Source organism: Ambystoma mexicanum, chromosome 8 (genome assembly GCF_040938575.1).
Source record: "Ambystoma mexicanum isolate Mex_15411 chromosome 8, UKY_AmexF1_1, whole genome shotgun sequence".
NCBI lineage: Eukaryota > Metazoa > Chordata > Amphibia > Caudata > Ambystomatidae > Ambystoma > Ambystoma mexicanum.
In genome coordinates, this window is record NC_090929.1 from 1262188123 (window position 1) to 1262215510 (window position 27388).

General features: G+C 47.6%; 1 protein-coding gene across 1 annotated transcript in view; it reads right to left on the reverse strand.

Moving 5' to 3' along the window:
* The window catches only part of BTAF1 (B-TFIID TATA-box binding protein associated factor 1), a 2675064-nt gene extending 2648178 nt beyond the window's left edge, over window positions 1-26886 (reverse strand). The window contains exon 1 of the mRNA XM_069611378.1: window positions 26563-26886. Coding sequence (XP_069467479.1) covers window positions 26563-26576 — 14 coding nt within the window. The 5' untranslated portion in view covers window positions 26577-26886. The remainder of the gene's footprint in view (window positions 1-26562) is intronic.
* Window positions 26887-27388: the final 502 nt, after the last annotated feature.

Here is a 27388-nt window from a genome sequence, read left to right on the forward strand (position 1 = left end):
CAGGGGGTGCACAATGGCGCCAGCCCTCTCATTTTTACCTGGAGGACATGGCTGTCATACTACAAGATCATTCCCCCAAAGGTGGGTGGTTCGACCAAGAATGGCAATTGGGGTCGATTTTGGAACCCCCATCCCCCAGCCCCAGAACTTGCTTCCAAAAGAGCCCCTCAAGGCGAGCCCAGAAAGGGTCTGAAAAGGACAACATAGCGTCAGCACTATAAGTTACCATAGTAATGCCCTTCACATTATTAAATCGGATGACATGTAGAATAGTAAAGTGCCAGAATTTCTTGTTTGTTGCACACGCCTGGCAGGTTAAGGTGTTCCTTTTTCTCACCAAGTGGGATAACATCAGGGCTTCTGATTTTTAAGTTGCTCAGCCAGACCCCCAGGTATTTAAAGGAGTTCACATTCTCGCTCTTCTCGCCCCCGATTTTGCCAGGAAAACCAGTTTTTAACTTTTAATGGACCTACCAAAACTCATGGTTTTGGTCATACCTTTTGTTAATCGAGCCCATTCTGAGTTGTGTAATTATGGAGGGCGTCGAGTTGCATCTGTAGGCCCACCGGAGTCTGATCGATGAGCACAAAGTCATCGGCGTAGAGCAATCACGAGAGCATTTACAATAGGCTTAGATAAACGTCCTTGGATTTACAATAGCATAAAATGAAAACCAGCCGTTTAATGTACCCACCCCATTGAAGCATATTTTCATGAAGTATGGGGCAGGGCCATGCCTCCTAGACCCGGAGAGTTGTAGTGTTCTCATTAATATAGACACTACAACTACCACCCTTGACCCGTCTAGTTCATTTAACCTTCGAGATTAGACCCGATGGTGCCTAAGAAAATAGATTGTCACCACAATGCCACAGTTCCAAGATAAACAACCGAAAACGTGCTTTCTGACCTATGGAACCATTACACACAAAACTAAAACCATGGATTCCACTCGCCTGCACCGAGTGGAGTAACATTCCACAAATTAGACTTATAAAATAAGTCAACCATTACTGTACATATATTACAGAGAATCCACCTATAGAGATATTAGGGCACCGAAATGTTGAGCAGACCACTCCTTTTCTAAGAGAAAGATTCACTATTTCGTCCTTAGTTTTGGCAGCGGGTTGGAACAATGACACCTTTCCCCCTTAAAGGTGATCAGTCTAACACAGCATATAAAGCAATTCTATGTCAAGATTGGTGGCTCGTATTATGCTGCACTTTTTGCTTTATTCTCGAGCAGATGACAGGGAAAATACTAAAACATGTCCCTGAAGAACACTGAAAGACACTAGTCCCATTTACCCAGCGTGGCTGATGACATGTGCAGAAGGTCCTCCAATCCCCAGCACATCCTGCCTCACAAAGCTCCGAGTTTCCATTCCTTTACTTCTCAAACAGCAGATAAGTACTTTGTTTTAACTTACAGAGCAAAATGCTTGAGCAGTTCAGAAGACTTATTCTCATAAGCATCCTTTTATTTTGTAACACTGCATGCCTGCATCCACAGCCCTCTCCACCACTCCACCCCCCAAACAGGGACCAATGCTATAAAAATAAAAGCGTCAAAAAAGTATCCGGTCATTTTTTCTAAACACAAAGTTCGAATCCAAATCATGAGAATACCTTCTGTCGAAGGAAGTTAAGAATAGTAATTTAAAAAAAAATAATAAATCTAAATGAAGGTTAGTTGAAGTGTTAAAATAGGTTTAGGGTTGGGGCTAGGGTTAGTTTACTTTAGGGGATAAATTAGGGTTCGGGGAAACCCCCCTGGCCCCCCCAAAATACACAACCTGAAAACATAAGGGGCTGGCCAGTGCTGAAATTTCAGCACTGGACAGTTCTATGTAACGCTTAAAAGTAGCATTTCAATGCTTTTTTTTTTGTAACTTCAAACATGTGAAAGTGCATTTCAATTGAAACCAGTCCATGTCTATTGTGGATTGTCTGGTTCTCGAAAGAAATGCATTTTTGCATAAATATAGCTTGTCAAAGCTTTTTCTGCTTTTACACATTTGACTTGACACTCAAACAGCGAGCGACAAACAGCGCAATAGCAGGATGCAATCGTATGCAAGGAAAAATCCATTCTGGTAAATAAGCATTACTTATAAACTAAACACTGACTCTCTAATGTATATCACAGATAAAGGATTAAAGAGTCTCCCTTCAATTGGCGGGGGGCGGGGGGAGAAAGAGAGGGTTTGAGAATGAGGGAACAAATCTCTCGATCACGGACAGAGTTTTTCCAGCCGAACATGAGGGGGGAGAATCTGTGGTGTTGAACCAGTGGGAAGTAAATTGGGATTGCGCTACCATCCAGTACCTAGGGAAGTCCGGGGCACCGAATCCACCATATTCTTTAGGAGCGGTCAATGTTAATCGAAGTCGGACTGCACCGGAGTGCCATAAAAAGGGTTTGATTATCTGGAGCAGCGGCCGGAAAAACCACCACCACCTGGCCAGAAGGGTAGGTTAGTGAATCGATAAAGGAGTTGGGGCAGTACAACCATTTTAAGTATTCCTCTTCAGGCTGCCAGGGAGATAGGGAGCCTGGTCCAGCTTGCGGTTTTAGTGTTCAGGTTTGTGAGATAGTTCAGGTAATTATCCTCACGTAGCATCTCGACACAGCAGGAAACCACCACACCAAGGTAAGTGAACCTGGATTGAGACCACGTGAACCCCATAAGGTCAGAAGGGGGTTGTGTACTATCATTGAGCGGGAAAAGAATAGATGCAGTTCACTTTCAGTCCGGATGTGTGTCCAAAACGGACCACATCCTCCAGAATTGGGGGCAGGTTAGTATCTGGGGAGCAGATGTAAAGGAGGGTGTCATCCGCATACAGGGAGACAATGTCAGACTGACCTGCAGTTCGTAAGCCCCTATGAGCATGTGACTGACGCATCATGTCAGAAAAGGGTTCCATGGCTATAGCGAATATTAACGGGGAGAAGGGGCAGCCCCGTCACGTCCCTCTGGCTATCGGGGACGAGCACCCATCTTCAGTGCGGACTGTAGCTGATGGACTTGTATAGAGCAGCTTAACCCAGGATCGAAAGTTGGGACCGAACTTGCATTTCTCCAGGACCCGCCATAGGTATTTCCACAACACTGAGTCGAATGCTTTCTGCAGATCTAAGGAGGCCGCCACTGCCTGCACCGTCGGGCTGACTTTACTGATCACATTAAATAAACTTGTTGAGGAAGTGGAGCGGCCTGGTACAAATCCCGCCTGATCTGAAAGATTGTGGGGGGGGGGGGGGGGGGGGGGGGAGTAGGAGGAATGAGGCTAGTCATGTGGCTAATACTTTAGCGTAGATTTTGACATCATAGTTAATTAGCAAAAGGGGACGATACAAGCTGCATTGTGTAGGGGATTTACCAGGTTAAGCAAAACAGTTATCATTGCCTCCTGGAGGGAGGGAGGATGCCCTTTTCGCATGCCTCCTCCCATAAGGCTATTAGATGTGGGACCAAGAGAGATTTAAATTGTTTATATAGCTCAATAGGGAGGCCATCCAGGCCAGGGGCTTTTCCAGATGCCAATGACTAAATGGCCTCTGTTAGTTCTTCGGGGGCCATTGGCCTCTCCAGAGACACGCTGGTGTCAGTGGAAAGGAAAGAGGGAGACTTTCTAAATAGGAGTCGATTTCTGGGCACCATCAGTTTTCAAATATAGGGAACTATAGAATATTAGGAACTCTGAGTTGACGTCTTGTGGTGATGTATCTAGCGTTCCATCGGGTCCCTCCATCGCTGGTATGTTGGGGCTCCGAGTTCCCAGCGTATCAGCCTGGCTAACATACGGCCTGGTCTTTCTCCCTCACCAGATTTCCTCACCAGATGGGGACTATCCAAGAATTTAACCTCCCACTCGGCCAATTCTGAACCCAGCAGAGCTAAGGTCTCAGGGGACTGGTCCAGAGCATATTGAGCCTCCAGGGTGGCCAGGGTCGACTCGCTTCTCGTGATATCAGAGCAGATTCCTTTCAGAATACAGCTTCCCTTTGAGATGGCAACACCCCTGATATATGCCTTAAAGGATTGCTAGCGAGTAGCTTGTGACATGATAGAATTAGTATTGAATTCAAAAAAATTCCTCAATAGAGGATTCAAGTTCAGAGCTAAAGACCGGATCAAATAGGGAATGGGGTCTCATTTTCCATGGTCTAGTTTTATCGTAGTCCTGACACCAACTGAGGAAGTTGAGCACTGGTGAGTGATCAGATAAAGTTCTAGGAAGAATTGACAAGTGGGAGAGATGCCTAATCAATATGTCTGATATGAGCCACCTGTCAATCCTAGAATGCGAATCATGCACTGTGGAATAATACGAGTATGTTCCCGAGTCGGGGTACATGAGCCGCCATGCATCTACAATTGACAAACGAAGAAGCGCAAGGATTGAATAAGCTGCCCTGGAGAGCCGACGGGGTTTGGTGCCCGATAGCGAGGTGAACATCCAGTACTGTATTAAAATCACCACCCCATAGTAGCGGCACCAGGGGGGGGGGGGGGCTTCCCAACAGAGATTCCATGTGCAGAAGTCGGGGTCATCGATATTTGGACCATAAATATTTAGTATGGCCACCTCAATGTTTTGTAGGGTACCTAGGATCAACACACCTTCCATGTGGGTCCACTTGAATGTAAGGCTTCTGTATCAAAGTCATCACACCTTGATTTTGCACTTAGTGTAGTACCTCTGGGCCCCTCCCCCCACCCAATTGTCTAGCAAACTTCTCACACTGTTCAGAGCAGGCGTGGGTCTCCTGCAAGCACAGGATTTTGACGGCGTGACGTATCTGCTGCATCTTTTTATAGTTGCCTAGACCCCGCACATTCGAGCTCATGAACGTTAGGTCGTAATCCGCCATTTAAATGAAGATGTTGGACAAATTCTGATCACAGCAGCGTGGTGGACAATGCTGCTCCGACTTAAGTGGGCACCCCGCCTCCCACCCCCCCGGCCCCGCCATAACCCAGTCCTGCAACATTCGTGGCATCACTCACAGTTGTCAAACCTTTAACATAACTCCCAACACCCCCACCCCCCAAAACAGAGGAATGGCAACCCTGCATAACCATAACAGCAACCAGATCAACAGCATCAAAGCCTGGGGGCCCGTTAGCTGACCTGGCGGTAATACTCCGGACTGGGAGTGTATAAGGATGAGCGCAGTCTTAGAGAGGTTAACCAGTGCGACCAGGAAGGATCATACGGATAGAGGTATGGCAGAACCATGGTAAACACAAGTCTAACAAGTAATGTATTCTCATGAAACGGAACACTATGTATATGGGCCTAGTACCAGGCAAGAGCTTAATTAACAGGAACTGGAACAGTTACTCCCCATACTCCCACCTCAACGGGAGATCAGCCTGGGAAATGTGTGTTGATGAATTGCAAAGCCTCCTCTGGGATTGCGAAGAAGAATGTTGGTTGGAGTGTTCAATTCGCAGTTTGGCAGGAAATAGCATGGAGTACTTGACCCCTAAATCTTGGAGTCTCTTCTTGACTGCCAAGAAGGTTTTACGCTCCGGTTGTACTGCCGAAGAGAAATCAGGGCAAAGAGGGATCCTTCCTGAGCCAAAAAGCAGCTCCCCTTTGATTCAAGCCACCACCTTCAGGAGAGCATCACGATCCCAAAAGTTTAAGATTCTGGCGATGATGGGACGTGGAGGAGCGCCACGTCTGGGTTTCGCGGTTAAGGATTGATGGGTTCTTTCCACTGCAAATTGTGGAGACAGGTTCAGCAATTCCAGAAGTGTTAGAAGGTGGTGTTCCACATAGTCTTCCATGGGCTCCTTGATGTCTTCAGGTACTCAGACTTTGCGCAGGTTATTAGGTCTGAAACGAGATTCAAGATCATCATTTTTTTTTTCACTGCTAGCACCCGACTGGAGAGCGATGAGACTAGCACGCAGAGAGCCCAGGTCATCCTCAGCAGTGCCCACCCGACCATCAGTCTTCAATGTGTGCTTTTATGGATGAGATGGTGCCGTTCATGTCATCAGGTTTGGTGTGCAAAGTGTGAACCCCTCACGGATACACTCCAGCATCGCATCTTCTGCGAGTCTTCAGGTCGGTGGGGCCGACGTGGTGGGTGTATCCTCCAGTGCTTCCGCCGCTGGTTTAGCTGGCGTTTTTGTAAACATATTTAAGGAGCTCTGTTTTTCCCCCCGTGCCCACTCCTTTGGTCATGGTGTTCAGTAAGGGGGTTCCAGAGATATGGGTAAGTGTGGACACTTAGAAGTACCGGGGTCCAGCTAAAACAGAGCGCCGCAGGGTGTCCTAGAGCAAGTTGCTTAGATCTCCTTCAGAGCCGTGTTGGACTCTCCCCAGGGAAACTATGTTCCGGATGCTATTTGGAGCTTGTGGATGTATCCCAAAGGCAGTTGTGTCACCGCTGTGCCAGTCTGTGGTATCACTCAAGCTGCTGGTCTTAAGTTCTGGCAATCTATGTGGCGGTGACAGCAGGGATCCACTCAGAGGGAGGACTCAGAATCGCCTCTCCACTATGATGTCCCGGGCACAAGAAAGTTTGGAGCGGGTTCTGGGGCTTGTACAAGTCTGTACCAATAGGTGGGATTCAACCTGCGGTCGCCACACATCCAGTGCCCGGGCTGGGATGCCCATCGTGTGGTAGGTGCTCGAGGTGGCCCAATGTACTCGGCTGTTATTCCAGGAGGATGTTGGAATACTTGGTGTCTTCTACCACCTTTAACTGTCACTGTTGTTGAGCCACCTAACCATGGCGATAAGCATGCGTGGGTTCAAGGGGCCTCCAGAGCAGCAAGTATGGGTGCTGCTGTGGCACGGGCATAATTTGCCAGGACCCCATACCCCACCAGGTCTCCTACCGAGCCTTCAGGTTAACGATGTGTATTGCCGCTATCCACAGCAGCAGGGAGGGAGGTGGGGACACCCGGGTTCCAGTGCACCAGCACGGACTCAACAGTGGTGCCGCAGCTCCCACGCGACACCTCCACTCCTCAGGGCGCCTTCCTGGTGGGGTATCCGTGGTGGGTGGGAACACGTCCTGGGCAGGCTGGGGGACCAGCAAATGTCGGGCCAATCCTGGAAGGAGCCTGCATCCCTCAGTCCAGCTCAGTGGGGGGGGGGGGGTCTATGGAGTGCACCCAGCTTATCAGGGGAGAGACGCCCCTCCCCTGCAGGCCCGCGGCACCGCAGCAGACAGACAGGCCGTGGCTGCCAGAGCCACCTCATGGGGTGAGCCAGGCGCGTTCAGCGGCGATTTCTGTTGCGCCAGTAACACTGGATTCACAGAACCCCAGGTGCTGCTAGTCAACAGGAGTGTTGGGTCCCTTCACAGGTCGCAGTGACGAAAAGGGGGATTCGCTGCCTGGAGAAGGTTATTGTTGCCAAAAGAAATGTCCCAGTCTGGAGCCCAGCACTCAAGCTGCTTCCTCCATTGAGCGCAACAGCACCCCCAAGCTTTTTTTCCCCCCCAAAAATGTTTGAAAGGTTTTGCGATTCTAAACTTTTTCAAAAGCATCAATAAACCGAGTCAACGGTGCCAAGGAACTATTCCAAGTCACCCGCTTATACAGAAGCAGAATGAGCCAACGAGGCAGGTAAACAAAGCCATAAACAACCCCAAGCAGCGCAGACTGTCAACACTTCCTCGTAATGCTTTGCTCACTCTCTTCCAGAAAGAGTGGGCTGTTGCAACAATCCGAGCTAGAACCGGCCTATAGCTCAGAGTTCCGAGGAGACGTGTGCCACAGCACACAGTCCTTTCATCCAACAGTTTACTGGTATTGGGACAGAGCTCCTAGCACAGAAGCAAAGCAGGAGTTCCTCCACAAAAGCAAATCTGGAATAATGCTCACACGAATCAAGAATTTAGCTTGAGACTCACTGATACTACACAGCAGTATTTATTTGCCAAGTCAGTAAACCCTACAGAGACTGGGAGCATCAGAGGTTCAGCCAAACAAACAGCTCAGGAATAGTTATATACAATGCCACAGGCTTGGGCACCCAAGTAACACCCTGACTAGCATCAATATAAACTGACGGGGTCAGGGACTCTAGCACCACCGGTTGGAGTGCAGTAACCCATAATGTCTCACCAGTCTTGGATCAGTTACTGAACTCTTAATGATGCAGAGGAAGGACCCAGGTGCAAAATCATGGAAGAGGGCTCCAGGCCCAGAATTGAGGGCAAAGTGACAGAAGACGCCAGTAGTAGATCCTAAAACACTCACCTTCATGGGAAAAGTTTTTCCAGGATGGGTGGCTAGGCATAGAAGTACTGGAAGGAAAGGCCAGAACAAACTGCACGATGTCATGGGCCCACTAAGATCCTCCAAATGGCTGAAAAGATAAAAGAAAGTGGAAATACTGTAGATCCTTACATGCTAGTACCCAGGGGGATATGCCTTTTGGGCAACCAACACCCCCATAAGGGAAAGGCGAAGATCTATTTTAGTTAACGACCCCAAGTTGGAAGAGCTGACAACTTGAGCCTGCAGCCATGACACATCCATCACAAATATGACGAAGTTTGTCTGTACCTACACCACATTGCCTAAAGGCCCAAGCTCGTTCTAAAGAGCTGGACGAAGCCATAGCCAATCTGAGCCACAATCTCATATAAAGGCTCCAGAGCAACAGGGCTAATTTCCAAGAGCAGTAAGAGGAAAGACCCAACCTGTTCTTTCATGAGGAGAGCCAGTATCCTAGGCTGGAGAGGCAATAACAGCAGAAGGCAACGGTCCAGCAAATGTGAGACCACAGGCAGTAGCACCTGCAGTGGGAATTTAGGCTGGCAAGCAGCTTTCTCAAATGGCAATCCTAACGGACTCCTCGGTCCGCAAGACACTTCAGTGGTTCGGTTTAGAATTCACTCGTGCCCCTATTCAGTAGGGTCTACCTTCCCCAAATTTCCTTTCAAGAGAGGAGCAAACTCACAACAGAAGAGATTCGAGAGCTGGGCAAGAAGAAAATATATATAGACACTTACATGTAAGACATCATTCAATATATTGGGTCTGGCTAGTGCGCATGGACTCTCATGATGCTCGTCAGACATTACCATTAATGAACACCACACTGCTCCTCCAGTATGGGCTGGTATGGTGGACTGGCAATTTACAGCCTTCCCATTTGTTATTTCGTCCACTCCCTGGTGCTTCACCAAGCAGCTCAAACCAGTGGTGAGCAATTTATTTGGACATGTTTTTCCATGTAGCAGACTTGCTACGAGAGCTGGATTCCTGGGGAATTGGGATAAGTCACATCCCTCTCAGAGACTGGAGTTCTTGGTATTTCAAGTGAACTGTGTCATGGGTTCCCCAGCAGTCTTGACCAAAGTAAGTGCCATAAAGGAGGCAAATCAAGTCAACCCTGAATAGAGATCAGATCTCTAAGTGACTTAGCCAGGATTGGGGGGAAATTCGCCACCTCGATGCAGTCAATTTTTCTAGGTCCTCTTTATTGAACCTCTCATACACATGAAGATTCAGGCATCTCAGGTAGTCTCTTTTGTATGACTACAAAGGCCCCCTTAACAGAAGAACTAAATACTTCTAGTGGTTTTAACACATGGCAAGGAAGAGTCATCTTTGGGGTCTCTCTGGACTAGTTTATAAAATCAAGCACCATTAGGGAAAGGAGCCCAATTAGGGGCTTTATCAACCAGATGACGGTGGTCAAGGTGGAGGCTGAAGCTTCACATCAAATGTCCTAGAATTGCTGGCTGGCTCATTCATAGCAAAGAGCCTAACAGGGGGCAAAATAAATTGCTGTGCCTTACTGAAGTTGAACATATTGGCAATGAAGTACATCAATTGCCTGGGTGGTATGAGGTACAGAACGCTGTCAGAACTAGCCAAAGATGTAATAATTTTGCCTAGAGAAAGATTTCAGTAATGGTAGAGTACCTGCTGGGCCTGTCCAACGAGGTGGCAGACTGGAACTCTAGATAGTTAATGGACTCCAGCGATGGCAGTTGGACAAGGCTACCTTTCTGGAGTTGATGCAAAAGGCCCTTGCCAGAAAAATCAGTTTGCCTCAAGACTATACAGGGAGCTCGACAGGTTTTATAGCTAGAGACTGAACCTGGAAGCTCTAGCGAATTACACTTTCGTTCAAATCTCGGGAAGACAATTCACCTTTACACCATTCACAATGATCACTTGGACGCTGGCACAAGCCTGGAGGCAAAGAGTCAAGACTTGTAGTGGTGATGCCAGGATGGCAGTTGCAGCCCTGGTTTTCATCCTTAGAGTTGTGGATCCATGCTATGATGCTTCAGAGTCCCCCTGGGAGCCCCACGCCTGCTGGTGCTAGAGGGGATCTGGCACCAACAGCATGGTTGATTTCAAGGGACCTAAAGAAAGTCCTTTTGGCACAGACGGAGTATTTGATCGAAAAGGTCTGGCCCTTGGAATATATAAAAAAGAAGAAAAAAAAAAGCTTGGGAGAGGGAGTAATGGGTCACAAGCACATACGGTTGGAGAGGCTGTATGTCATCCCCGATTCTCAGATCACCGAAGGAGTTAAAAAACTTGACTCACCCCAGTCCCTAATTATTCTCACCTGTGGAACATGAGCTAAGCATGCCAAATGCAGTTATAGTGGCCTGATAACAGCAAGCTTTGGAAAGTATTTGACAGTGATTCTGATCTCCTGTAAAAGGGTTTTCGATGGAGCACTCCATGTGAATGGTTGTTCACCAGAAGGTGCATCTTTCTACGTCCATATGAGGACTTAAGACAGGTATTACAATTACCTACACTGCGTTTCTGGAGTAGCCAAAGCTCTGTCCAGTCTGATGCCCCAAGAAAACTCAGGCCTTATCTCATTAAGAGCCATTAAAAGGAGTTTCCTTCGCTAGTATGGCCAGGTGGGTCCAATGTGCATGCAACAGGCATGCATCTATACAGATACTTTCAGAGGGGAGCCATGGCCTCAAAGGCTATGGGCCCCACCTAGAAGATTTTCTGAAAGCAGCAGACAGGTCAGGCAAAACAATGTTTAATTGTCCATCGACCAGATGGCCTAGGTGGGGAGTAAGCTTTAAAACAAGCCTCCGTTTTTCACATACTAAAAATAAGGAAATCCATTGTTTTAATAAAGACAGAAAGGTGAAGTAAAATGCCATACTGCAGAATTTTGTGCTCAGGCGAGGCAGGAGACAGCAGGCAAGCGTGAACAGTGAGGGCTGGCAACAACTACATAACGTGCACATTACATGAGGCACGATTTATAGAAGGGCCACACACACACCCCTAATAGGAAGTCTGCTGGTTTGTTTCCTTTCCTGGAGGAAATGACAGCAGATTCGTAGAGTCTGGGAAGGAAAGAAGTCGCTCATGGCTCTAGAGGGTTGGTCAATTGGTTCAGTCCACAAGTCAAACCATCGCAGTTTGCCAAACCAGCAGTTCAAGCGAACAGAGGGCAACCAAAAGGGGGTATGCTAATCTGGGCCCATGTTGATCTAGGAGCCTATGGCAAGCAAGTGGAAGTGGGGTTTAAAGGGGGGGGATTTTAACCATATACATATTGAATGTTAAAGATTGGGATGTTTATTTGTACTGCGCAAAACAGACTTCAAATTGCAGTAATTAATACTCGGAAACAACTTTGAAGTCCCAAACCACTTGAGAAATATCGAAGTAGCCATCCGTTATGTGATTAGTGATTTATTCTTCGTACAGCCAACACGTGTTTCGACCAAACAGTCGTCCTCAAGGCTATTATAGTTGTGACAGGTGTATCATTAACAAAAATGTGTAAAATACAATTGTTGTTGTGTGATCAGTTCAGACCGCACAAACATGAATTAAACAAATAATGAGCAGTTATGTGAAATGATACAAGAAGAAATACAAGTGATAACATGTATATTCCGTGCACAATGCATTATAATTAACACCAAAACGGGTATACATACCCATGATCAGATCGGAACATTCATGGAGGGCGAGAGCAGTAATGGGGGAATAAGATGCAGACATCCATAGCACATAATCATAGTTCAATTGGCATAGTAATAGTGAGAATCTCACTTTAAAAAAAAAAACGTCCTGGTCATACAGTAGTATTGCTGTTCTAGTTAAATCCAACCCATTTAATTTGAATAGTGTTGGCGCTCAATGACGTCACGCGCATGGGCAAGCGCTGATGTCGTAATGCGCAATTACAGAAGGTTGAGTTAATAGATTTCATTTAAAGTGCATAGCTGAAATGGCTGAATGCGGGCAATGTATTAGTGTTGATTTTACTATAAAAAGAAAAAAAAAAGTGTATGTGGAAGCTGTCATGGAAAATAATCCTGGAATTATATAAGAACCTTTGAATGTACACTAATTATTAAAACGATGTAATAGTTAATTATGATCTACTATACATTTGTAGAGTGGTAAAAAAAATGTATATATATATTACACACACAAAAAAAGCACAATCCCAAACCAATATGCTTATTAAGTAGAAAAGAGCCGATATGCTAGCAACAAGGAGAATTAAGCTGTCAATCACCAGTACAGTATGATCAAACTGCGCAATCCCAAGCCTAAATGCTTGATAAAGAAATATATGCATTAAGGTAGGTCGGGCTAGTATAATGTAGAGTTAAATGGTCACTAGTACAATCCAATGAAGCACTAAATAGAATCCTATATGTTAATGTGGAGTGTGGGGGTAAGAACTTTCGCCCTTGTTCCAAGAGTTAAGTGGCTAGAACTATATAGTTTTCCACAACCAAATCAATCTTTGATCCATTATACTTGGAACCCAACCTGTCATTTCTTACCTCTTTAGGATCAATGCCCAGAATCTTTTTGGGGTAGTTGGTTAGAACCATGCACCTGAGGCACACCTATATTTTGGTAATGGGTCTCACCAATGCTCTATCATAATGGCAACTTTTCACTGAACACTATTCAGATTAAATGGGTTGGATTTAACTAGAACAGCAATACTACTGTATGACAAGGAAGTTTTTTATTTAGGTGAGATTCTCACTATTACTATGACAATTGAACTATGATTATGTGCCAAGGATGTCTGCATCTTATTCCCCCCATTACTGCTCTCGCCCTCCATGAATGTCCCGATCTGATCATGGGTATGTATACCCGTTTTGAGGTTAATTATAATGCATTGTGCACGGAATGTACATATGTTATCACTTGTATTATTTTTTATATATATATATATATATATATATATATATATATATATATCTCATTTCACATAACTGCTCATTATTTGTTTAATTCATGTTTGTGTGGTCTGAACTGAACACCAACAACTGTATATTACACATTTTTCTTGTTAATGATACACCCGTCACAACTATACTATTAACCTTGAGGTCAACCGTTTGGTCGAAACACGTGTCGGCTGTACCAAGAATAAATCACTACCGACATAACGGATGGCCACTGATATTTCTCAGTGTTTTGGGACTCCAAAATTGTTTAAGAGTATTAATTACTGCAATTTGAAGTCGGTTTTGCGCAGTACAAATACACATCCCAATCTTCGTTTATCGCTTCGAGGTACCAAGGGGAACCTAGTGTGCATTTTCTGCTGCTGCAATTTGATGGGATTCTAGGTAGTTGAACGCACTGCATACTGTTACTCACCTACTTTTGGTATTTACAAATCTGTATCTGAGGCAAAAATCAGCAAGTAGTCGCACAGTTGGAACCGGTTTTAAATAATATTTCCAAACTTAAGTATAAGTCTTCGAATAGGCTTCTGATAATGGTGGTGATCTCAATTGCCAACTGGAAGAATCTAATCAACTTTCTGCATAACTGTCGAGAGGATGAGGCATGGGGCATCCCAGCCTTATTAGTCCCCCCCCCCCCCTTCGTCGTGCATCAACCCATTAGCAGGGATGATAAGCCATAGGAATACAATCTGGCGTTAAAGAGCTTGTAACTGGGCGTTCCCAGAGGACACTCAGGCACATGCCACCTTTCACACTCAGAGCAAACACAGCCCAATTGACGGTACCTACGACTCAATGCGGTCTAATAGAGTATTTTAGGGGGGCTCAGTTTGCCACAAGACAAGGCACCGCTAGTTGGACTCACAATTCCAAGCCTCATTGTAGGTTATGGAGTGTAGAGCAGTGAAGGCTAGATTGGTAAAGGCACTTGAGAGAAAGGAGGGCAGAATACCGGGGAGAAGTGAGTAAGGCACGATTATTGGTCCCTATTGGTCAGAAAGGAGGCAGAGCATAATTCGAATATCTAGCTGGCCCTGGAGAGTGCAGCAGGGTCTGACAAAAGTAGGGAGTTTTGGCACCTAGTAAAAGCAAACAAAGCTTGGCTCAGAATCTACCAGAAATAATATTTCTTTGGATGAGTGACATTTTGAATTCCTCTACTCCTTGGACTGCCCACCACTACAGAGGTGAGAAGAAGCCATAGGTGGTGTAGATCACCACCAGGGAGAACCCCACTGTCTGGAGATGCATTAGCCCCATAACATTGTTAGAAGTGAAGTGTGAAATACTAAAGTAGCAAAGTGGTAGCACCCAAGGACCAGACTGTTCCATCGGATTTGTCCAAAAATGAACATATTTGGATCCCTTTTCTCAAAGTTGTAAATAAACTCCCTTCGAAGGCGCCACAACAACACTGGAGGAAGGTGATCATCATTCCCATCAATAAGAAGGGAGATGTGGACCAACCTCGAATTACAGGCCTCTCTCACTGATCTAATCCTATCGTTTACATTGCATGGAGGACTGATTAGTCGAGTCACATATCTTCTCGTGTCCAAACTAGTTTAGGCCAGGGGTCTCAACAAAACGTGATCAAGTGGTGAGGTGGGACCTCATTTTACAAAAATGTGTTGAACTCCATATAAAATATATATATTTGCCGTTGATAGATCTCCAAACCGCTGTTGATACTATGCAGAGAAACCTCCTCTGGGAAATATCAGATGAGCCAGGAACACCTGGTATGACTCGGAGCTCGTTACCCTTAAACGCAAGTGCAGGGTGGCAGAGAGGAAATGGCGTGCTTCATGTTCATCCTCTGACAAACTGGCCTGCCGCCTGCTCCAAAGGCAATACCGTCTCTCCGTTCTCTCCAAGAAGAGAGCCCTTATCCAAGCCCGCATCTCTGCGGCATCTAACAACTCGGCCGAACTCTTTAAAATCTGCAAGGAGCTTGCCAACCCTGCTGCAGTCTCTACCTCTCCTGTCCCCTCCCAGGCCCTCTGCACTGCACTGGCCTCTCACTTCATCTCTAAAACTCAGGACATTCTGTCCTCACTCTCCTCCTATCACCTCCCTCCCTCTCTTCCTGGCTCTTCCTCTGGCCCTTCTACAGCCTGCCTTTCCCCTTTTCTCTGCTGATGAGGTTTCCAGACAAGTCCGATCGATGAAAGTCTCATCCAAACAGGTTCACCCCTGTTCCTCCAAAACTATCAAGGACCACATCGACGCCCTGGCTGACTTTTGCAACCACTCCTTCGCCTCTGGAGTCTTCCCATCCCCCCTTAAGCACTCCCTTGTGCACCCTCTTCTTAAGAAACCCTCTTCTGACCCCTCCTGCCCCGCTAACTATCGCCCAATCTCCATCACTCCCTTCCTGAGCAAGGTCCTGGAGAAACTGGCCATCTCCCAGCTTAACCTCCATGCTGAATCTGTTGGCAGTCTTCATGACCATCAATCTGGCTTCAGAGCTGCCAGAAGCACGGAAACTGCTCTCCTGAACATCCGTGAGGACCTACTCTTGAACCTTGACTCCAACACTCCGCGTGTTCTCATTCTGCTCGATCTCTCTTCTTCCTTTGACACTGTCAACCATGCCATCCTGCTCAACCGTCTCTGTGATAACCTGGTCAGGCTCTGGCGTGGCTGACCTCTTTCCTCTCCAATCGACCCTCCCAGGTCCAACTAGGGTCCTTCCTCTGACATCTTTTTCTCCACCTGTGGTGTCCCCCAGGGATCAAATCTCTCCCCCTGGCTGTTCAACCAGTACCTGGCACTCCTTGCCCACCGCATCGCCGCTCTGCCCCAACTTTCAGTGATATGCGGACGATACCCAGATCATTTTCAGGCTACCCTCGGCCTCCTCCTCTCCTTCCCTCATCTCGGACTGTCGGCTATCCAGGAATGGTGTGCTGCCAATGACCTCTGCCTTAATGCCAGTAAGACGGAGATTCTACTCATCGGCACACCCACTCCCTCCTTCCCTGCAGCTCTCTGGCCGGCCTCTCTTGGCTGGCCCTCTTCCTGCATGGCAAAAAACCTCGGGGTTATCTTCGACTCTGCACACTCCTTCTCTCCTTATATATCTGACGTCTCTAAGAAGTCACACTACCAGCTGCACCTCCTCAGAGGTATTCTTCCCTTCCTCTCCTTCCCCCAGAAGCTCACTGTCTCACGAGCCCTGGTGCTCTCAAAGCTGGACAACTGTAACAGCCTCCATCTTAATCTGCCTGCCTCCACTCTCCGCCCTCTGCAACTCATCCAGAACAGAACTGCAAGACTTGTCCTTGGCCTTAAGCCCAGGGACCGTATCTCTCCAGGACTGAAGTCTCTACACTGGCTTCCAGTGGCTGCGAGGATAAAGTTCAAAACCCTCTGCATTGTCCACAAGGCCTTCTGGGGCCTGGGGCCTAAATACCTTCAACTCTCTCTTCCTAAATATCTTCCTTCCCGAGCCCTTCGCTCATCCGTCTCCAACTCCCTCTGGGTCAGCCGCTTCTCGAAGCAACGAGCTGGGGGGTAGATCTCTCTCCGCGGCAGGGGCCTCCCTCTGGAACAGCCTTCCTGCCTCCCTGAAACTTGAGGAGAACCATCTACGGTTCCGGAAGCACCTCAAAACCTTCCTCTTTGCTTCTGCTTTCGCTCTCCCTCTCTCCTGCTAATTCTTCGCCGAATCTGTACCGAATCTGCAACTGGGCCACTCTCGCCGACTTCGGTCCTGGGCCCAGCCACTCTGCACTTGCACTGCCTCGCTGGCAACCCCTGCTCTGCGGGACTGTCTGTATCCCTACAGCCCCCGTTCCCAGCACTTGTCTGCACTTACCACCAGCTGGCCCTATTCATTTTATTATATATACTTCCCTTGTACTGCACTTGCCCCTTCCCCCTCCCCTTGCGCTTTGTCCCTTCCCCTCCCCTTGCGCGATCTGAATGACACCTGGCCTAGTGGGATCGTTGTCTGTCTTCCCCCCCGTTTCCCCCTCCCTGCCTCGTCGCACCTTGAAACACTTGTGTATAGGCGCGTTACAAATGCCATATCACCTGCAAGTCTCTGCAATGCAACCAAGTCACACTACCACAGGAACAGTGATTGCATCAGCTCGGGATAACTACTGATCCAGTCCCTATTAACATCGGAGCGAGGCAGGGTTGCATCCTGGCCCAGTTACTATTCTTATTCGATATTAAATGGCATCAGCATTACATGATGTAGCAAAGGATGCTCCCAGCCAGAGCAGCCATAAATGGAGTCTTATTTCCATATATTGTTTTACTGACTAAAACACAGAGTGGGTTACAACAGCAACTCAATATTTGAGAATCTGTTGCACCAAATGCCTGTGCAATCAAATATCAAGACCAGGATTTGTGGTTCCAAGATGGCCACGAAGCTGTGAACACCGCGGCCACCGAGCTCCCGAGGCCCTGCAAACTTGCTTGCTAATCGTTGAAGCCCTCCCAGGTGATACCAATTGACAGCTGACCCCTGCCCCCCCCCCCCACCACCACCCACCCAACCCTCTCTCCTCCATCTGAACGACTCTCCACCTGACGGAGGGACCTGGGGGTGAGACCTGATCGGCGGGGAGTTGGGTGCGGCACCTGCCCGCTGATAGCACCGCCCACGCCAGCCGGGAGAAGCGGAACAGCCGGGACTGGAGGGGCACCCCGCGGGAGCCTTGCCCCTTGAGGAGCACCCCCCCCCCCTGCATAACTCTCCTCTTTGGTCTCCCCGTCTCACACAAATCCCTTAAAATCCATCTACCATGCCTCTATCCGTACTCTGTATTCTTGGCCCTTGTGACTACATTTCTACCTCACTCTCAACTCAGCTGGCTTCCCTTCCCTTCCTCTCACTAGAAATTTCAATTCCTCCGTCTTGTCTACAAATCTCTCCATGACCTCGCCCACCCCCATCTCTTCCCTCCTCTCATTTTACCCTCCCTCCCGTTCTCTCCGATCCGCTGATCTCGACCATCTCACTGTACCCCTTGTGCTGCCTCACGCTTCCGCTCCTTCCAACTCTTGGCCCTCTTACACTGGAACTCCCTACCTCTATCCGCTCCTCCCCCACCTACACATCCTTCCGCTCCTCCTTGAAAGCCCTTCTCCACTTACCCCTCTCCCCTCCCCCCCGACTCTCCTCACCTACCTCTTCTTCCCCTCCCCTCAAACCCCCTACTCCTGCTGACTGGATACTGTTACCAGGAGGCATAGGAGGCCACCCGGGGAGCCCCCCCTCCCCTCCATCCTCAAACCTTACATTGATACCCCTTCACCTACCTCCTCTCCCCTCCCTCCTTTTGAGCAAATTGTTCCACATACTGTACTTCTGCTTTGTAAATATGCTTCTTTCGTTAAAGTATCTTGTTGTTACTCTGTAAAGCGCTTTGGAGTAAAGCGCTATATAAACTCAAACATACTGCATCACACCCCTTGGAAGAGACGTTCTTCGGGGGCAGCAATGTGTGCAGCCGAGAGGCAGCGAGAACTGGGAGCAGCTGGGCGGCACGGAGCCCACCTGAGCAGCAGAGGACACCGCACCCCAGAGAGCATCTCCAAGGTACAACTTGAGTGGGGGCGGGAGGGGGACGGTAGCCCCCCACCCTAGGCCTACTCCCACCATCTTCCACAGGACTTATCCCCCAGAACTGCCCCAAGTTGGACTTCTCTCGCCCCCTACTAACTCACCCTCTCCTGGGGTTGGAGCCCACAGGCTGCTGGCGAACTGGCCAATCGGGAGAACTACAGAATGGGAAGGGGGGGGAATAGGGTGACCCCCACACCCACCATGAGTGCCCTTGACCTGGACAGAAGCTTCCTTGGACTTACACTAAACAGAGAGGCAGAAAGCCCCCTTGGGCTCCCCACGGTGACACCGCCCAGAGCGGATCACCACCACGCCAAGGGCTAGCTTTAAACCCTCCTGATCCCTCGGGGAGGCCCCACCTATAGCATGCATTCCAGACTGACTCCGGGAAGCGCAGCGGTGATCAGAGAAATATCAAGAGCATCAGCACCCACGAGGTGATCCCTCCATTGGACGCCCACCCATACTCACCCACCTGTTTGCGAGGGGAGGGGCCCCCTAGGCAGAGGCCTGGTCGACCTTGAGGGCCCTACCTCCTACTGGAGAAACCCAGAAGCCCAAACACTCAGCACAACCCCCTGAGACGCTGGCACCATGTCCAAGATTAAAACCAAGGACACTCAATCCCTCCAAAGACCCCTGAAGAGACTGCAGGAGAATGCACTGACCAAGATATGGGCCAAGGATACAGAGGACGTCCAGGGAACAACCCCCAATGAGTGGCCTGCAGGGGATCCCCCGGCGGACCTTGAGGACCAAGAACAACCCTGTCACGCAAGCGGCACTGAAGCCATTTCTGGCAGATATAGTGGAAAACATTACCCAAGCAAGTCAAAAGCAAATGGGCGCCTTCAGGGAGGACCTGGCGGAGGGTCTCCAGGAGAGAAAGAGGGATATCAGCAAGATAGAAGAAAGGGTGGACACGAATGAGAGGGCGATTCAGGACTTAGCCGATGACGCAGAGAAGACAGACTCCCTCCTGGACACATTGGCGACAGCCACGCATAACCTGGAACTCCAGATGGAAGGCTTAGAAAACAGGTCTAGACACTCGAACATTCGTATTAAGGCCCTTCCGGAGGACACCCAGGACCAAGTCCTTTCCCAAGCCGTAAAGAGCATTTTTGTGGAACTCCTGGAAGCGCCAGTGACGGAGGATGTGGCGTTCGATAGGGTTTATAGTTAAAGTTTTGAATATAAAAAGGGTCGAATACAATAAGTTCGAAACAAAAGGATCAAGGGAAAAAACAAAAACAAAAAAAAAAAAGACCGAATGCACTTGTGTTTCTGTGCCCCCCCCCCCCCCCAAACCATCGTTTTTTGGGGAACGAACAACCACTCATTTTTCCTATACCAAACAAAAAATTCATTAAAAACAATAAAGCATTAGGTCATTGTTTTCCCCCCGCCCCCCGATTCTTTTGATTCTATTGTGTTAGACCCTTTTGTATTCGAAATAATGACTGGACACCCTTCGATAGTATACACAGTGGGTCCAAAACGAGCAGAGCCAGGTGCTAGACCCAGAGATGGCCTAGTGGCAATGCACAGCAACACAGTGAAGGAGCGAATCCTTTCAGCAGCACGGAAGGCAGGCCGACTCACGTACGGATGGAGATAGCATATCAGGACTTGGCACAAGCAACTTTAAACAAACGTCGAAGGATGGGTCCAGTGCTCCAGGTCATTACAAGTGACTCAAATCTAAAAACAAAGCTGGGGGTCCTACTGGCCCTTAGGGATGGGTTGGAGCTACATATCACTGGGAACGTCAGAGACCAAGGAAGGTTTTTGGCAGCATCTCTGGAGGGCAACAAACACCCTCTCTCAGTGGCGACGATCTATGTCCCAAATGCAGCACAAGATTTTTCTCCAGAGCGCATTGGGAAAGCTTGAGAGGTTCGCCAAGTCCCCCCATCGTTCCTACTGGCAATTTCAATATTGCGTGGGATCCTGCAAAAGATACAACCGCGGGAGGGGCAGGCCCACAAGGGAAACCAACAAGATACGGGAGGGGGGGTCCTTTTACTCACCGGTCCCATTTGAGACTAGACTATATCTGGCTGTCAGCCAACCTTCTGGGGAGGGCGCTGATCCAGACAAGAGCTGCTGAACAGAGCTTATATCTCAAGCAGAAATGTTATATTAAAGCTAATAAGGCAGACCGGTTGCTCTCAAGAATGCTCAGAAAGGAGCAGAAGGAGAAGACCATATTAATTATGGTGGGGGCCACAAACACCAAAAAAAGAGGACATCTCAAGGGAATTCACCCGATTCTATTCCGCCCTGTAGGCATCCGACACTCCGGTGCAGTCTTCCCAACTAAATTACCTAGATAGGGTTAAATTGCCCCGCATAACGCAAGAGATGGAAACACTGGAAAGGGATACTACACAGCTCTGCCTACTCTTAAATCGCAGGGCCCCGGCGGCTATGTGGCGGAATTCTACAAATTGCATAAGGAAGTACTTGCCTCTATCCTAACCATGCTCTTTAACCAAAGAGGGTGAGAGCCCAATCACAAGATCTATGGAGGAGGCGAAAGTTGTCCTCATTCACAAAAAGGGCAAGGACTCAACTGAGTGCACCTCCTACCACCCTATAGCTTTAATCAATGTGGACTCTAAAATACACACCAAGATCCTAGCAAAAAGATTAGACCATCTTGTCCCTAAGCTATTCCATCCAGACCAATCGGGATTTGTCAGAGGCTGGCAGACCACTGACAACGGCAGGAGGCTGGCCCACTTAATATAGAAGACTCACAAGAGAGGAATGCCCTCTCTTCTAATGGCAATTGACAGAAGGAGTTTGATCAGGTGGAGTGGGCATTCCTCTTTGCAACTATGCTCAGGATGGGTTTCGGCCCCAAATTTATGGACAGGATTAGAGCCAATTATAGACATCCAGCCCTCAGATTAGCTGTGAACGGGCAATTGTCGAACCCGGTGCATGTCGAGAGGGGCACTAAGCAGGGGAGCCCACTGTCCCAGATACTGTACGCACTTCATTTGGAACCATTCTTCAAAGCGGTGCAAGCCAACCAGCTCATAACAAGCCTCCCTTTCGCAGAGGAAATCGCATAAAATTGCAGCCTTTGCTGATATGATACTCTGACCCTCCCAAGTATTGCTATACCTGCAGTAGAAGCCAAACTAGCACACTTTGGTAGCGTGACGGGCCTGAAAATAAACGCCTCTAAAAACAGAAATTCTCAACCTTACAGTCCTGACGCCAGCAGCCTACTCCTTGAAGCTCACTTCCCCCTATAGATGGGTGGAGCACTCACCTATTTGGGAGTAAAATTGTCGACAAAGGTGGAACATTTGTATCATGCAGACTATCCGCCCCAACTAGAGAAATTAAAGAGTGTAATGACAGACTGTATGCCCCCTCACCCCAGCGATTTCTTGGCTAGGACGTAGCGACACCCTAAAAATGACCATACTCCCAAAACCCTTATCCGCCTTGCTGGTGCACGTTCCCCCAGCCCTTCTCAGGCCCCTGAACAAAATTACTAGTAGGTTTGTGTGGGCCAATAATTCCCCAAAGATAGCGGCCAGGGTGACGAGTCCCCACTGAGCAGGGGGACATGGGGTTACTGGACTTTAGGGGGTACTATAGGGCAGCTCAGCTGAAGGTGCTCCGGGATTGGCAAAGAGACGACCCGGGGGAAAGTATGGAGGCCCATACAGGGCGGTGCTGGGGGAGGATCTCGAAGGGGTCCTGTGGAAGCCGAAACAGGACAGGCCGAGATGTATAGTAGCACAATCCTAGCCCTGGTAGCCCGTACCTGGGATGAGGTGGTGCAGCAGCCCCACCTAATGTTGCATCCATCACCCTACACCCCCCTATTCACTAACCCGCAGTTCACCCCTGGGCACAACACTACTGATTTTCAAGACTGGCATCAAGGGGGATGCAGGATGTTACGGGACATGTTCGAGGGGGTGGGCAGGGACAGGTAAAGCAATTCGAACAGTGCAAGACCGATTGTGCTGGGTGAAAGGGAAAGGTTTTGCTACTGCCAACATAGACATTAGCTCAGCCATCCCACCCTAAAGCAAGCCGCAACTCAACAACTAACCCCTTTTGAAAGGTATCTCAGCAGGGAATTGGGGGGAGGGGACAAGGACTTGATCACAGCCATATATAGGCACATGAAGGAAGGAGAGGATCCTCACTGCGGTCCTACATGAAGAATTGGGAACCATCTACCTGGTCCGCAATTGAGGATAACGCCTGGAGTTGGTTATGGAAGCAGATACCAAAGCTAACAAGATCTCTTCAAATAAGGGAGATGTGGCTGAAGCTGCTTACTCAATGGCACCTGACCCAAACCAAACTTGACAGAATGTACCCTGGGATCTCCCCTCTTGGCTGGAGAGAATGCAGCGCAGTGGGTACTTGGGAGCACATATGGTGGGAGTGTCCAAAAATTGAGAATTATTGGGCGGGGATCTGGGACGCACTCAACCAAGTCCTGGGACTTAATCACAGGGGTAACAAAGGTCTGGCGATACTGGATTTGGAGGGGGGTGCCCTGGCATCAATTAAGACCAAGGCAGACCGCAAGCTCTACGCAATGATGGCCACTGCAATGGTTCTAGCTCGTAGATTGAAAGCAAAGGACCCTCCACAGGATCATGAAAGGGTGGCAAAGATGTGGACCTTGTTGGCACTTGAGTGGCTCATGTACTCAATACAGGGAGAACATCCAAGTTTCAGGTTGGACTGGGTGTCCCTACTTTCATATCAGGTGGGTGGTACATAGCAGCGGTGGTGCCCTCGGAGCATGCGGCTCTTGGGCATAATAGACGCACCCGGTGAAGCAGACAATTTAGTTCAGCCCATCCTATAGGGGCTTGGTGGGGGGGGCGGGCGCAGGAATGGTTCTTCTGGGGAAGCGCTGCAACACTGGACTGCTCTCGCACCTTGGGTGGGGGAGTTGGGGTATTTTGTTCCATGTTCTGTTCATGGAAATGCCAATAAAAATCAAATTGAAGACCAGGATTTGTGCCTTGGCAGGACGTGCTTCTCAGCCAGCTGCAACATTTTCACTGAAAAATGACTTATTGGAATCAGTTGACTCATACGTAGCTGGGCAAGACGCTTTACAATAACTTGAATTTGAGCAGACAAATAGAAAAGAGCACCATGACATTTGCGGCACAGTGGTTTAATTGCAAGCCTGGCATCCCGCTTGGACAGTAATTTCCTGCTAAATGGGACAAGAACTCTTCATCACCTCTATGCCCTTCCTGCCCTACCCAGATCGTGGGCGAAGTACATTTTATTTTCCATTGCCTCATGTATTCTTCAGAGAGGCGCAAATGGCTTAGACCGATGTGGATCCAGCTCAATATAAGAACCATCTGTGTTGCTCTGGATGTGATGAAATGATGCCCTTCCCACTAAGTCTTTGCAGCAGTTGACTTTTTTTAGACAATAGAACTGTTGAATTTGTAATGTTATTTACATGCTGTCTTTTGGTGAGATGTTAGAACATGTGGCACTACTGCCACTTAAATTTATTTTCTCTTGTACTTGCCGCTTCCAAGCTACCCCCCTGACCCCTCCCCCCTTGTTCTTATGGCTGGTTTGGCATATGGTCTTTTATTTGGGGGGATCTGAGGAAAAAGAATATCACGGTTTGATTTGACCGGAAACTTGCACCCGCGAAACTAGTAATTGAATTAAAAGAACATTGACACCAATTTGAGTGTCCGCTGTAATCATGCATCAATTAGTTTTACCGTTTACAAAACAAGCAAGATCTAACCTTTCCATAAGCAAATGCATCATTGCTTCCCAAGATGAAGCGATAAGACACTTGGTGGTGTATTGCTCACATTTTGAAATTAATAGTATACAGTTCATGGGTGATTCTTACTTTGGGAATGTGCGATGAGAGGTGACAGCAATCGTTCGATACTTGCATTGTCTCGATAAATTAGAAGAAATGTTAACTCAATGAATCAGATAGTGCTTATGAATCTGGATACAAATGTGCATCTTATCTAGGTTTAAGAGGATTGCTCATTTTAGGTTTTTCTTAAGTGATGTTGGTAAATGATGCATTAACTCATTTCTTATACGTTTATTCTATATAGTGAATGTATATGTGATTTGCTTTTGTATAATCAACGGTCTTAACTTAGTTTCTGATGACATGACTAAAAACCACGTTATTGTTTTTAGCCTTGAGTGGATCTATAATGTTTGTGTTCCATCCGAGTGGATGTGTTTGTAAATGTTTGCGAACCGTATACAAAATGAACAAAAAATAAAATAAAAAAAATAAGCAAAGTCTTTACACCGTTATCGCATGTCCGTCTTTCACTCTCTGCACAAGCCAGAAACCGGATTTGAAGTACATTTTAGAAATGCTCGTTTATATAGCCACATGTACCAAAGCTGAAAACCATAAAAAACGGCACTAATGAAAGCAACGAGATAAGTTCACATAGCTGAACAGTGCATACAAAACGACTCAATACAAACGGACCATATAGAAAGACCACACGACAGAACAAATGGAGCGATTTGATTCCCTGCCAACAGTTAGCTAGAGAAACGGCCTTAAAATAAAAACATTAAAAGGATAATGTGAATTACTCCGTGCTTCTACGGCCTAGTTAGACAAGCTACAAGGCGCACCCAATGGCCTTTATCACGTATGACACATGGCATTAGCACCACTCACAATAAAGGCAATACCAGTGAAATATTACACCTTATGGCATGCCAGCAACGGGTAGGAATTTAAGAACTTTTATACTGCCAATAGCCCATCAAAACAACATTCGGTTAAAGAATGCCAATATAAGCTGTGTGAAGAGAAGACTGTGTCGCTGGTTTTGCCAAAAGTGTGCTGCACTAAAGAAGCGCCACTTAGCGTAGGCTTACAACTTTTTTTTTTAAATCATCGTATTGCGGAAGAACGTATTTGCCTCATTACTGCGTTGGCTACAAGGGGTAGTTATATTTAAACTATTTTGCCGATGTGGCAATCGCCTCACTAAAAACAGAAGTCATTCCTTTACAGAAAACATTTAACTCTAGTGCGGACTTTAGTTACTAGCAACAAAACGGCGAAATAAAAGTTAAAAATGGACTTCTGCTAGCGGTAGATGGGTTAAGTTTATCAACTCGAAAAGACTAGCAGTCGGCGTTTGCCAGGGCCCCACAAATGCACATCGCCCCATGCATTTGAAACACTAGTGTGAGAAGGTTGGTCCACCTGCATACACAGAATGCCATGAACTATTCTACAGAGAAGTGAGGCAAATGTTTTTCCAAAAAGGGAGTACGATAACTGATACCAATACAAAATATAAGCAGAAATTACATCTAGGGGGGCCCAGCACCAATATTTTTACTAAGGGGGGCGGTGGGGAGGCTCGGTAACATTTTAACTCAAGGGAGCTCCGCATAAAAAAGCTTGAATACCACTGCTTTAGAGCGAAGGGGGGGTTTTAGTATGAAAAACACGATTGAATAGATTTACTTGATCAGAAACAAGCCTTTCGATTTAGGAAACGGATACTACACGGTCAGGGTGGGATCACATCAGCACTATTGCTGGTAACAAGTGTTACCTTTTTTAACGTATGGCAATCTTTTAGTTACAAGACGAAGCGGGGGGCACATTTACCCCGTGTTTGGCTACAATATTGCTTACTGGCAGGTGACAGAAAGGGACACACGTGGCGTTTGGTATTTGTTCCGGTTTCACGTACAAACCTGGACACGGCCATGGCAATTCCGGCGCTGCTGTGCTAAACTCCGCCGGTGGGGTGCAAAGCACCGGCTGCCGGCGGACCGTGCACGGGACAGGGACCTTGTGCGCGCAGCAGTGTCCAGCAACACCTGCAGCTTCAATTCCTGAGCCCGAAACTGACAATTAGTGACCGCGCCAGTATCTCCTGTATCGCCTGTGCGCGGGGCCAGCCTCAGCCCTCCGGACAGGGCCGGTGTCCCGCAAACCGGCGCCACAAGATTAAACAGACGACTTTATCATCGCTTCCAAACACCCAGAAACCTAGTTTTATATGGACAGCCATCTTGCATTTATTCTTTTCTCCATAGAAGCTGGCTCCTGATTGGTTACCTAGCCTAGAGGCAGCCAATCGTAGGGCTTATCTTACTTCCGTTGGAGGCTGGCTTGAGAATGATTCCGGGCGTGTGACTGGCTGCGTTTCACTGGAGGTGGTTACGCGCTGCACGTGGTAGTTTCATATTTTCAGCGCCGTGTCAGTGATAGAGAATGGAGAGCGAATGAATCCTCTCTCTCCCTGTTAGTTAAATTCAACGGCCATCTTAAAGGAGCATGTTCGTGTGTCTCTTCTTGTATGGTTTACTTATAAGAATCTTTATTCTTAGTCCCCCTCTTCCTCGTCACAACACTTACTTTTTTTTTGTTCAAAAAGTGCTTTTGTGTTTAAAAGTTCAAAAAGTTTTATTGAGTTTTTAATAGAGACAACAGTGAACATTACAAAAGTAGTGCCATATCCCTCATAGAGGGAAACAGAAGGTCATAAATCAAATGACGAAGATGTGTGATATATAG